Below are 13804 nucleotides of genomic sequence, written 5' to 3' on the forward strand. Positions count from 1 at the left end.
TTTCAAATATTTAAACAACCTATCTTGTGCATGATTTATCCATTCATCCAACCAACCGTCCATCTCAAGGAGAAGTTCCATTACGCACCTCTGTTAAAATAGCAGACCCGATGCCTCTTTGCCTATGTCTGCATACCACCAGTGCTGTGGAGGTTTGATACCATTAGGCTGCTGACAAAATGTCAATGCTACTCAGAAGCTAACAGAGAAAAAACACAGGGAAAATTACAAACGTGTGCATGTACACATGCACTCTCACACATATGCAAACAAACGTCCAGGGCTGCCAAAAATTTGAGATATTTGTCATACGGTTTTTAGAGTCTCATTTGACCGAAGTAGAGTGTGTGTGTGTGTGTGTGTGTGTGTGTGTGTGTGTGTGTGTGTGTGTGTGTGTGTGTGTGTGTTTTTGTTTATTTGTGTGGTTGTATTCGTGTGTGTCTGTGGAGAGCTTGTGGTGTTTGCTATGAAAGTTTAGTTTATTATGGTTTAACCCAATGCACAAGCTTCTAGTACACAGTCTTCAAGCAACAACGGCAAGGCTACTGCTTGTGCAGTTTGGCTTCTCTGGACATGAAGAAAATAATGAAAGAAAGGGCAGTGGGAAAACAAAAAGTGAAAGATGCAGCTGCTTCAGGTACCACCGCTTGCAGTGTGCAGCCCAGGTGGAGGGAGAAGAGCTAGCAGAGGACTGTGCCATCACAAGGAACGCGAGACTTGGTGGCACAGCTTATCCCTGCTAATCCTTGTGATGACACAGTCTTCCTCCGCCTTATTCCTCCATCTTTCTGGGCCGTCGCCCTGTTGATCTACATCGATCTGGCAGCAAAGCACCGTCGGAGCATGGCAGGAATGGCCACAGCCACTGGGTTGGATTGGGTTAGGTTGTGTTGGATTGCGCTTTGCACATCTGATCTCACAAGGTCACAAAGGTTACGCCTTATGGGATTGGTCCACGGGGTGTAGCGGGGGTTGAGCGTTGACTGACTGACAGGTGGGTGAACCACTGTTGAGAGAGAGACGGCAGCAGGGGCCTGTGAGGGGATTAACAAGGTCTGACAGGCCGGCTGGGGCCTCTAAACACTCTCCGCACTAGGCCTGCACGATCTGCGATGTGCGATAACGTTCAACATTGCAATGATATGACCTGCAATAAATAAACAAATATTGAAGTGTGCACACATAGACCCCAAACATTGAATAGCCTATGCCCACTGAATAAAGAAATTAAATAAATTATTTTCAAAATGCTTTATTGAACAAGTTGCACATGAATACCCAACAAATTAAACAGAACATTAATTTATATAAGGAAATTATAATTATTTTTTTAAATTACGTTTAATTTCCCCTGCTTCCTTTAAAATATTTTCTTCTAACATCAACAAAACCATCTCTTGAAAATATCTGGGGGAAAACAACTTAAGAAAATATAAATGCTTATACACACAATGTTATTGCACTGGTTTGCACGTGAGTTCTTGAAACTTACTTTGCGCTGTGTTGCTGCTACTTCACGACATGTCGTGAATGAGCTGTTTTTTGATACACTGGTAGCAGCTACAAGCACAACATGTGCGTTTCACCTTGGCGATTCAGGGGGAAATTCATCAGCCATTTTTCTAATTCATCGCATTTCAGGCCGTCTTTTGCGATAACATACGATTTATCGGTCAGCACTAACACACACACAGACACACAGACACAAAGACACACAGACACACAGACAGACACACACACACACACACACACACACACACACAGACACGCAGACACACAGACACACACCGGCTGACAACTCTGCTGAGCACACACAAAGCCCTGTTTGTTTTAAAATGAGAGCAAAAAGGGGGGGAAAAAAGCATAGATAAGAGAAGCCAGATCAGAGAGAAGGAATGTGCAAAAGAGAGCAATGGCAAGAGAACAGAGGGGGGGGGGGGGGGGGGGGGGTTAGAGGGGAACACAAACCAAAGCAAGCACAGGTGCTATAATGCAAAAAACGCCAAAATGACTGCATACCGGGCTGCCTCGCTACAGAGAAATACAGCAGGCAGAAACACAGAAGCACCATTTTATTTTATGGCAACTTTTCTTAATCGCCAAACTGAGTCCAGAGTCATGACATGATGTGAGTCATATCCATTTCATTTAGGCTTCTTGGACTACGTTGAAGTGTGAATCATTGCATTTTTCTCTGATGGAATGATTCAGTTGTTTTCCACTCCCACATTTGAGTCTACAATAGTATACATTTCTCTCTCATGTTGGTGTTACTGTACTATTCTGGACACTCCCAATAGAGCTGTCACAATTATTACAATTGCCTGATCGCATTTATCCGAGCAGACCGCAATCATTTTGGAAAATTGTTAAGATTCCAAACTCATGTTTCATCCAAATCTAAGGAAATTTTAAACGAATGGTAGAAATGCTGCAAAAAATAAAACGTGACTTTTTTTCAGTTTCCTTCAGTTGAGTCAGGGCAAATTAACTGTGTTCCCAAATTGTTATGTTCCAGTATTCAATGTGAGTATATGGTTCTTCTGGGTTGACAATTGTTATTTCACTTTGCTAAGGGTATACTATGATAGTGTTGTAAAATGAACAGAAAATTAAACAATTAATCGCAATTATTTGTATGAAAATAAACAGATTAGGTGCTTTCCATTCAGAGCAGGAAGGAGGAGGTGTCCAAAGGCTGGTGGCAGCACCACACCCTGAGCAGAAGGGAGCTGCATGTCACCCACGGAAGTAAACATCACTGTGAGAGGAATTACACCTTTCGGCCAACACTTGACCAATCCCTAAAGGCGGCATGGGATACAATCATGTCTTGTTCGATTAGTGTGTGTGTGTGTGTGTGTGTGTGTGTGTGTGTGTGTGTGTGTGTGTGTGTGTGTGTGTGTGTGTGTGTGTGTGTGTGCGTGCGTGCGTGTGATACTCTGGCAGGCAGGCACTAAGAACTGTGGTCGTGATCTTTGCCCCGTTTCTTAATGAACAGCCAGGGAGCGATCACTCTGGAGCATGCACATGCGCACACAAGCACACATTACTTGCTCACAAGCATGTGTACGTACACGCACACACACAGCCTTGAAATGCGATGACACAGAGTATTCAATTTACAGCTTTGTATGGTTAGGTTGCGGGATGGACACGGAAGCCAAATCCATAAAACACACATGTGCACACAAAAATATACGAGGTTGTACCGCTGTCCAGGTGTCGCACACCCAGGCAGAATCAGTTGAGTTTAGCTTTGTGCTCATGCTAGCAGGCTAACGTAGGAATGCCCAGTTTTCACTCGCTCAGACGGATGCTTTGATTCCACTAATGGACGCACAAGCACAATGTTAAGCGGGGCTGACTGGCCCACAGTTGTGAAATCGTAGCTCATTCTGCCCAGGATAAAATATTCTGTCTTATTGTTGTGGTGTAGTTATAAACACAAACTTAACTTTGTCATCTTGCCAATAGGACAGAAAATGATGCTCATATATTGAGATGGCAGTCAGAAGTCATATTTTGCAACTTTCATTAACTAATTATGTTTGACCTTTTTAGCCTGTATTGCGCAGCTTACCATAGCATAGTCGTGCTCTGCGTTAAGTTCACCAATTTGAATTCTGACCTTTCAAAGCGCAACCAGTGACTTCACAGCATGATGTAACAGGAGAAATCTTCTCAAAGAGTTCCCGGAATACACAACATAACATTGAAATAATACAATGCAAACCAAAAAAAAAAAAAAGAGGAAGAAAGATGTATTGTCTTTTTCTCCTACTCCCTACTGACACTCTAACTTTGATAATTATGTATCCACTAGATGTCTTATCCACTAGATGTGTAGGACTCAGCAGCACACTTGTGGCGGTTAGCGGCATCAGTGGCCTTCAACATTTTGACTTGAAAATTGTGAAACATTCAAAATGGATAAAATGATTGACTAGATACAATTAAGCCAAGTGTAAAAATTACAAAAGCAAACCACATAGTTTACAAAATCAACCAATGTGGTATCTTTTGACGAATACCTCGATATAGAGAATATGACAATAATTTGGGGGTGACTATTGGTATCTTACTACATAAGCTAAGAATCAAGCAAGTAGAGGCATTAGAACAGCTAGAACAGTCTATTCAGTTCAGCAAATTGCATTCAATTTGAGTAATGCAGCCTTAAAGACAACATTTCACAGGCGATCCTTAGGGGTGTCTGGGAGGCTGTTCGTCCACGGGGCCCGGCTCCGGGCCTGTGATCCGTGCCTGGTGTTCGCGGCCCAGGTTCTATGCCTGCGGTTGCGTTTCTTGCCTGCACATGGGGGTGGGTTGTATGTGTGCGCGTTAGAGGGGAGGGTCCCTTTGTGCTCTCTGGGACTGGTGGGTCATGCATGGGTGTTCCACGGGTTCCCAGCTTCTCTGTGGGTTGGGGGGGGGGGGGGTCTTCTGTGGCTGCAGTGCATTGCGCTCGGAGCTTTCTTGAGGTCGTGGGGTGTCTATACGGGTAGGGCTCTCTCCTTTACTGCCATATCTATCACAGGAAGAGGCTATTTGCCGTAATTGCTGTTCCAATTTTGTCGACTTAATCAATAAGTCATGTTTTGTCAAACATGTTGTCGTCTGATGTTTCTCTGCTTGTTTCCATGTTTATCTGTGTCACGCGTGGTGATTCTCCCTCCCTCTCTTGGAGCAGTAATGATGAGTTGTTTATAGATCAAAACATGGTAAGATCATTCACCAAAGAGGGGGATGGGTGGCGGTCTTGTACAATAAAAAAAAGCTGTGCTCTTGTCATCCCACAGGTCATCCACAGGACAGAGTTATTGCAGCAGTTCTTGATGATGAATAAAGAGTTGTATTGCAGGTTGAATTGAATTTTGAATTGAATTTGAACTCCACTTGCAGATTAATTCTGACTTGGATGAAATGGCATACAAATACCCTGTGATGTATGCCAAGCATGCTGACAGCACGGGCAAAAAAAAAAGACAACATTTAACGATAATCATGATAACCAAGACGATATCTGGCCTCATATTACAATATCGATTTTATAACATATCAACCAGCCAGTGTTTATGTATATCTACAAACCACACAGGTACGTCATCAAGTGGGTCAGCTAAAAGCTAAGTGAAAGGGAGGGAAGCTGATGACAGCAGATCTGTTAACCTGGCTCTCTATTGTTCTTGTTGTTTGCACAGCGAGACATCAGCTCACACAGACAGACCAGGAGTGACCCCTGGCCACACCCAACATGGTGGTCACCTACACACAGAGGAGTACAATACCATGGATGGGGGGGGGGGGGGCTCTGGACAGTTGAAAGTAAAGTAGACAGTATACTACAGATGAAAAAGAACTACTAGCAAACAGCATGCATTAAGGAATCATGGAGCCTGAGACAGAGATCTCCCCCTATGAAACCTGTCCAACAGGCCATTTTTTTTTTATTCAAAGTAGAGTTTTACGTGCAAATCCTGTTCTGAGTGTGTCTTATTGCTCAAAAAGACCTGTGATGTAGCACATATACTGGCGCCTTAAAGTCTATGACAGACCAGGAACCTTATAATACACAGACGGCAATGCCATCATTTTGCCATTCTTGGAATTTACAGGAAGAGAATGTAACAACTTCCATCTCTCTGACGGAAGCAAAACATGGGAGAAACATCGGAGAATACATTTTAAAAAGTGGTGTCTCACTGCGTTCAGGCAGCATCAGGGGTCCACATATCAAATGAGAACACGGCATTCTCGTGGAAGCAAAGTTTGAAGAAACTAGGATTTGTAGTGATTTCCCACACAGAGGAAAAGCGGGTCATTCTTTTCTGCTGTGCCTCTCCACCTCGACCCCAGGAAGCCCCCTATCTGCACACACCACACACTTCCTGCTGGCTTCCTGCTTCCTCCACCAGGGACGAAAAGAGGGAGGGAGTTATGGGCATTGACACTGCATCGTGCGGTGCGAGGGGAGCTGCTTCAAGGCAACAGGTCTACTCGTGAGGATCATTGATTTGTTGTGATTGATTGGTTTTTTTTGCTAATGGTTTGTTATTGGGTTATGGCTAACATTCTCCCCGGGGTCGTTCCATGCTTAGAATGCCATATAACATTCATCCTCGTCAAACAGCTTATGCGAGTTTATCAATCATTTCACTAATGTGTCACCTTGCAGATATGATATGGGGTGTTGGAATTAACACCATCCAGTACTTGATACAGTACTGACTGTTAGCAAGGTTAGCCTGACCCTGTTACACCGGATCCTGTATGTATGACTTTAGCCCTCTAAATACGTTAGGATGCAGCAACGGCTTGGGCAGGCATGGAAAAGGGCATTCCTTTCCCATTACTTATGCAGGATTTTTAAAGCAGAGACCCTGGAGGTGGTTGGGTCTGTGCAATCTGACGGATGCCACAGAGAAATGGATGGTGGTCATAACGGAGATGGGAAGTGAGGTTGTTTCCTTCACATTTGCTTGCATTTTCAAGACCACCAGATCAAAAGATGCACATGTTATTGGAGCCATGAACAGGGTTTCCCCAATTTCTTCTAAATAATGTGGAAAATTTTGGAAGCTTGTGTGCTTTTAATACAAGAGAAATACTTTCATTAACTGTAATGTATAAAAACGATTAAATAATTAAAAATAAAAAAATATCTATTTGTGACTAACAGTGTGAATCTATCGGTGTGAGCATGCCGTTACGTCTTGATTGTTTCAGCTGTAAGGCGGCATTTGAATTCAGTAGGCCGGAGAAATGTATGCAGATGTCGTCCAAATTTTTAACGCCGGCTTCAATTATAGACACTGTGACAGATTTTCACATTAAACTCAGTTCATTGCATCTGCAGAAATGTTTCACAAAGTCAGAATTTGGGCAAAAGCTGACTTCTGAGGCCTGTCAGTGGCTCTCAACCCACTTACACCCGCTTTACAACTTAAGCCTGAGACTGCTTGCCTCAACCCCCAGCCCACCATCGTAGTCAACCAAGGAAGTGAAGCCACTTTTCATGTTCAAAATACAGTTTTTATATTAATATTTACAATTATTTTGTTCCCTCATTATCAACTTTTTCACACTGCGCCTTGAGTTACAGAAATTATGTTTCCAGAGGAGGATAAATAGAGCCTCTATTAGGGCTGCCCCCTGAAAAAGTCGACGGGTCAAATGATCAGTCTGAAACCCGTCAGTCAACTGCGATTCTTCAAGTCGAGCAGTTGTTTTTTTTGTCAGTCAGTGTTTATTACAATAACAGGATAAAATAGATAGAAGCTTACAAAATGCACAGGGACAACATTTCAATAGGGAAAAATAAATTAATTTTTCTATGTGTGAATCGTCTGCGGACACGGATCTGCGCGGAACGCATGGAGAGAGGGTGATAGGGGAGAGGGTGACTGAGAAAGTGTTCCCATTATGCACGGCTCCGTTCCATAAGCACAGTTTCATTCCATAAGCAGATGTAAAATAAAAACACACTGTTTCGGCGCGCTGATCGCAGGCACCCTGTCGCTAGCACACCCATCGTCAGTACCGTCGGAGAGGGAGACAGGTGCGCAAAATGCGCCCAAATAACTCCCTCTCCACATCGCTCCCTAAGGATGGCACCCTAGGTGGCCACCTATCTCGCCTACAGGAAGAGCCGAACCTGACCCGTCCCGCCGACTATTCACATTGAACCGCCAAATGAGTCAGGTAGAGCCGTAGTCTATATTGCAATTTAGTCAGAAGTGTATGCTTAAACAATGTATGAAAGGGTTGTGCAGGCAGCGGGTGTGTGTGCATTCGTCTGGGGAATGGAGGTGGAGTGCTTGAGATGTAGATCTAATCAGATGCCAACATGAAAGCTGCATAACCATCAGCCTACAAAACTGCATAACATCAGACTACAAAGATCCCATTGCAAGAATTACATCGACACTAAAAGCAAAACATGGGGCTTTCAGCAGCTCAGAACGGGACATCCTTGTCCTACTCTGAAAAATGTACAAAACCTCAATAAAAGTTGAATCAATAAAACATAACATGCTCAAAACATGACAGTTGGCCGAATTTAAACAGTAATGCTCCTTAAAACAAATTAACAAATCCAATGCCCTCTCTCCTCTCCATACAGAGAACGGAAACATTCTCCTAGTTTAAATACATTTAAAAACCGTCTTACTTTTGTCAAGTGAGATTCAGCTCAGGGGATTTGACTCTTCTGTACAAAAGACTGAAAAGGGCAGTCGGATAAGAATGATGACTTTCAAAGTGTTTTAAAAGTCTTGCCAAGCTGAGATTAGAGAAGTTAAGGAGTTTCTTTTTTTTTGTTGTTCGAAGGGTGTTACAACACTGCTGCACAGCAATGAAAGTAGCGCCAGTAAATATAGCTATTTTAAGTAACTCCTTAAATGTACAAAGTCAGACTATTATGGCATCATGTTAGCTTTCGTGAAATGTGGAGTGATTTTCTGCATTGAACACAGATTGCGGATTCGTCCCCCACTACTTGAATTGAACTCCGGATGGAATACGGACTTCGGGTCCTGGAGAGAGGTCTGGACTGCTGTGAGAATGAAACCTAGCTCAGTAGCATATGAGGGGCAAGTATAAAACAACTTTTTAAAAATAACTATGCAGTGACATAATGTTGGACTAAAAGAGCATTTACAGGGAGTTTCACAAATTAAGATATTTGAAGAACATACAGGCTTGGAAAAAAAGACATGAAGCATAGAAAAACACACAATTAGTTACTTATTACTTTGCAATATTCAACACATCATTGCTCCAGCGTTGCATAAATCTATGGCTCTACAAGTGCGATTCTTGTTGATTAAAGTCTTGTGTTCTGCACTTTTTTTCCCTTCCTTAACTATGGGTCGGGTCTGCATCTTAAATGGGTGGCAAAGCTATGAGGTGATGAGTCCCCCACATGCCAAGAGCATCTATGGCTGTTTTTTTGTAATTAGCCTAAATCCTGGGCTGAGATTTAAGTCACTCAGTTCGGGTTTGAAGATTAAACAAACATTTGTAAACCTTCTCAGCGAACCAAACGTAATGTAATCATACTGTATGAATGATCAAATGTCCTCAGTGGCATCTGCTCTTAAGTCAAACGGCAGATGCGAAAAGATTAAATAAAATAACGCAAAAAAATTAATTCCAAATTTCACAGTGTGATTAACAGAAAAAGTTGTAATCACCAAGCTAATCGTATAAAGCAGTGCTTACTTCACAACACAACTGAGCATATTTGGTGCAAGATTAGGTGTGCTCAGGCGGCACTGTAGCACAGTCTAGACAGTCTCTGAGGGACACTTGTGCGAGGACACAACATGTGGCCAAAGGCCCAGGGGTCTCCCGGAGTTGACATATGGGGGGTGGCTGGGGTGCTGCTTGGGTGCCTCATTCACATTTTTTTCTCGCAGCAGCAAAAAAAAAAAAAACAAATTTGCAGGCTCTGCTGCTGAGAATGGGTGTTGAGATTTGGTCTTAAGAGTGGCTGTCCTTGTGAGTCACTGCACACAATATGATGAGCTCGCTGTTTGCAGGACAAATCAGGAGCCAACGGTTGGCTGGCATCAATCCTTGGTGATTAATCGGCTCAAGACCAAGATAGGAGACCACTGCACCCCCCCATTCAGGAGAGAGAGAGAGAGAGAGAGAGAGAGAGAGAGAGAGAGAGAGAGAGAGGGGAGGTGGGGGCTGGGGCTGGACAGGCTGTCCCCTTGCCCGCCTAAAAACCACAACTGACCGCAGGTGGACAACAAACAAGATACACCCAGAAAATTAAAAAACACACACACAGCTATAAAACTACACGCAGCGAGGCGGGGTAAACCCAATTGCCGTAAATACTTTAAAAAAAACAAAAAAAAAACAAGATAAAGCAAAGAAACAGTTCATGAAGTCACCGTTCCAGGATGACATACTACAGCCCGTGATTTAAAAACAAAAACAAAAAAACGGTTTGGTTTGGTGGTGAGAGACGAGTTGGTATGAAAGCCTAAATAGAATGATAAAAATCAAAATGTCTTTCCACAGTAAAACCACCGGAGGTTGTTGGAACCGTGTTGGGTTCGCCCGCCCAGGTCTACTTTTGGTTTTGTGTTATTCTCCAGCCGGCGACACTCGGTCGATCCGTTAGCCATTGCGTGCACTTGCTACAGCCTGCTAGCTGACACACACACACACAGACAGACACACACACACACAGACAGACACACACACACAGACACATACACACACACACACACACACACACACTCTGCTGGATATGTGATTAGTATGATCTGATATTGATCTGTAATTTAAGATCATTGTACAACTCTTCCTCTGGCTAGCTTGACCTGGGCGGCCAGTCCCAGACGTGGGGTGTTGTTAAAACGCTTATGTTTATTGTACATCGCCAATTTTTACATTTGTTTTAAGATATATTTTTAGGTCTGCTGCATATTGCCATGTTCTGCATTCCAATTACTTTGTTATTGTCCATTGTTTTGGTGTGCGCCCTGTTGTAACACCGCAGTTCCCCTCCAGGAAAGTATACGTCAATCCATCTATCTATCGATGAACCGTATTTAATGGGCATGTCATCTTACGGACGCTCCCAGACTGATCTACAGGTACCGTTGGCCGAGCAAACAAGCTAAGAGACCCAGTTCCTCCGCTGACCGGTCGCCAAGTAAAAAAAACAACAAAAAAAAACGTGTTCCACGAACGTCTTGTCTGCTCGAAACACTCCCAGAAGGAAAACAAAACCGCCGGCATTAAGGCAAAGCGCCACCCCGCCCGGCGGAGGGGCCGGACCAGGCTGGCTGCACCAGCACCAGCACCAGCACCAGCACCAGCACCAGCACCAGGGGCGCGGCCTGTACACCGGGCTCAGTCCACGGCCTCACGTACCTCCGTCGGCTGGCTGATCTCGAACAGGTCGAGCCGGTTGGCGTTCCAGTGGTTAATGATGTCGGCGAGTTTCCGCCTCTCCTCCTCCCTGCTCCCCGACATTGTGGCGTAGAAAGACGCTCCTCGGCCCCCACGGGGGAAGTAGAAAAACACACCTGGAGAACCGGACAATGTTTAAAAAAAAACAACAACAACAGGAGAGCGCTGGAGCAGACGCGGGGCGTGTGCGGGTGGGTGACGGCGCTCGGCGTGCTCTTCGGTCGGTGCCTCGGCGTGTAGTGGCGCTGGCTCCGCTTCGCCTCGCTCCGCGCGTGCGTGCGTGCGTTCCGCGTGCGCGCGTCCCGAGTCCCAGCCCCCGCACGCGGGAGAACGCGCCTCGCGATGCGCGTTCACGGCGACTGTTCAACTTGCGAGCGCGCTCCGGTCGTGCCGCTTTCTGCTGAGCTCGGAACTCGGAAACCCCCCCCCCCCCCCCCCCGCTCCACGTTGGGAAAGGCGCAAAGGAACGGCCATTAAAGACGGAATTACAAGTCGGCGTTTGCCGAGATCACGGCCTGGACGACACGGCGGCACACGCCGTCACGGTGAACGAAAGTTCCCTTTGCTTGGGCTTTGATTGTTTTATTTGGAAACACTGTCGAACTTCGTTCTAAGCTACTCGGTTGTGTTCACATACGTTTTGAGGCCAGTTAAGCAGTTATTTACTGCGGAAAATCATGTTTCCCCGAATGGAAGACATATAGAACACACTGAGCTCGGAACTGGGGACTTCCCACTCGGAATGGCCCTTTTCCGAGTTTCCTTTGAATGCAGCATCACATCGTTCGTTACATGAAATCGTTTGAAAATGATGACGTCGTCCGTTGTGAAACGGTCTCAGGCTGATCGGATGCTAAGTACAGATGATGACTTCATAATATCACTGGGTTTAAAAACAGGTAGGTATAATATAATTAATACAACAAATACAAATGTATTAAACAATATGAATAATGATATGGGGTAAAAAAAAAATACAACAAAAAACATATATAACATATTCACATTCAGTTACTATCTATTTGCGTGTAGCGTATAGATGCAGCTGAAACATTTATTTGAAGTCTCCATATTAGAGTCAATATCGTCAATGTTGTTCAGAAGGTGAACCGAAATTCGCTGAGCAATCCAGCCCGCAACACACAATGAGTTTGATACTCCTGCTTCATGGTATCCATAGGTAATTCTACCATGTGCCATGTACAAAAGACATAGGATCAGAATCAGAAGAGTTTATTCTGACAAGCATTGATGAGGAATTTGAAATGGTGAGGATAGGTGAGTTACCATAACAATTAGCATAAAACCAATATGCGTATACAGTATATACACACAAATAGCCCAAAATACAGAGCATAAATAAACATAAACATATACAGAATAAAATATATATATATATATATATATATATATATATATATATATATATATATATAAACAAAATTATTACTCTGTTCTCACAATGCATGTGTGGCGCCAAATAAGACATTTGAACCTTTACATTTTTTGGAACACACATGAGCCTATAACAGGGAGCATGACAGAAGAACAGAACAATCTTTAATCGTCACACAGCACACCACACTACAACACGCGCACGCACACACACGCACATGCTTTGGATGGTGTCCGGTGAAATGAGGCCTCTGCGTTTAACCCATCCTGGCTTGTCCTTCCTCCGGGGGCACAGCCAGGAGCAGTGGGCAGCATTTGTGGACGCGCCCGGGGACCTGGTGACGAGTGTCCATCGCTGGTCAGACGATGATGGGTGCATGTTTTTGGTGGGGGTCCTTACTGACCTTAGGTGGAGGAAACTCCATGTGAGCACAGGGAGAACATGCAAACTCCACACAGAAAGGCTCCTATTTGGGAGATAACCCGCCGGAGCACGGTGCCAACAGCGCCCCAGGCGGGAATCGAACCCAGGACCTTCTTGCTGTGAGGCAGCAGTGCAATGCACTGGAGAAGAAGACTTTTGTTTGTTTATATGCACAGTATGTTTGTTTGTTTGTTTCACAAATTGGGTCCTAAACCGCTGCTCTTAGCGAGCAGGTGTTGAATGCCACACAGCCCTGCCAATGAAACAATACACCACAAAAAAACATATTTTTACATAGTTTGCGCTATGTTGCCGATAGGTCACCCCCAATCCATCGTTTACTGAAAGTGCATTACTTTGCTGGCAACACAGTCATACCCATAACACAACATTCAGGGGTTGGATTACTTTGATTGAAGTGGAAACCTGTCCTCAAGCGAAGGAAATATGCTTTCCGTGTATGGAGATTTAATATTATATAACATTTTGTTCTCACAATATTGTCAGCATTTGTTTTGAAAATACTGTATATATTAAATATAATTAATAACATTCCTATATTCATATGCACAACATAACATACAGTATGTCAATATACAGAATGTGAACCCCAACAAAGAGCTGTATTAATCTTTTAAGATAAAATAAGACTTCCTAATTTCCTGGAGGAAAATTAAGAAAGAAATACAAATTAAAATGAGATAAGAAATAACAATATATACACAATTAACATGAGGTAGCACTATGTTAACTAGTGAGTTCAATATAATCAAGTGGAAGTTAGTCTACTGTAATTACTGTATATAAAAAGTGGCACACAGTAATTATGTTATGTCCTATATATGTAATGTCATAACATAGTTATCTATTCATATGTTAATCAAAATCTATGAAAAGTATACTATGACTGCCAGTATGAGCCAGGTATGTTTGCCTTTGAGAGTTGTAAATGTGCTTTAAATAAGGAAGATGGTACATACAGTCACACACTTCCGTATCACTCGGAGGAACAAATGGAGTCGGAAGTTCCATCTGAAGTGTCTTACA

General features: G+C 43.7%; 1 protein-coding gene across 11 annotated transcripts in view; it reads right to left on the reverse strand.

Moving 5' to 3' along the window:
* Positions 1–11193, reverse strand: part of afdna (afadin, adherens junction formation factor a) — a 112514-nt gene extending 101321 nt beyond the window's left edge. For all 11 annotated transcript variants that reach the window (XM_080024510.1, XM_080024512.1, XM_080024513.1 and 8 more), the window contains exon 1: positions 10900–11193. In XM_080024510.1, the coding sequence (XP_079880636.1) occupies positions 10900–11001 (102 nt within the window). In that variant the 5' untranslated portion in view covers positions 11002–11193. The remainder of the gene's footprint in view (positions 1–10899) is intronic.
* Between the last annotated feature and the right edge of the window lie 2611 nt (positions 11194–13804).

This window comes from Zeus faber, assembly GCF_960531495.2.
Source record: "Zeus faber genome assembly, chromosome: 2".
In the NCBI taxonomy this organism is placed as follows: Eukaryota; Metazoa; Chordata; class Actinopteri; order Zeiformes; family Zeidae; genus Zeus; species Zeus faber.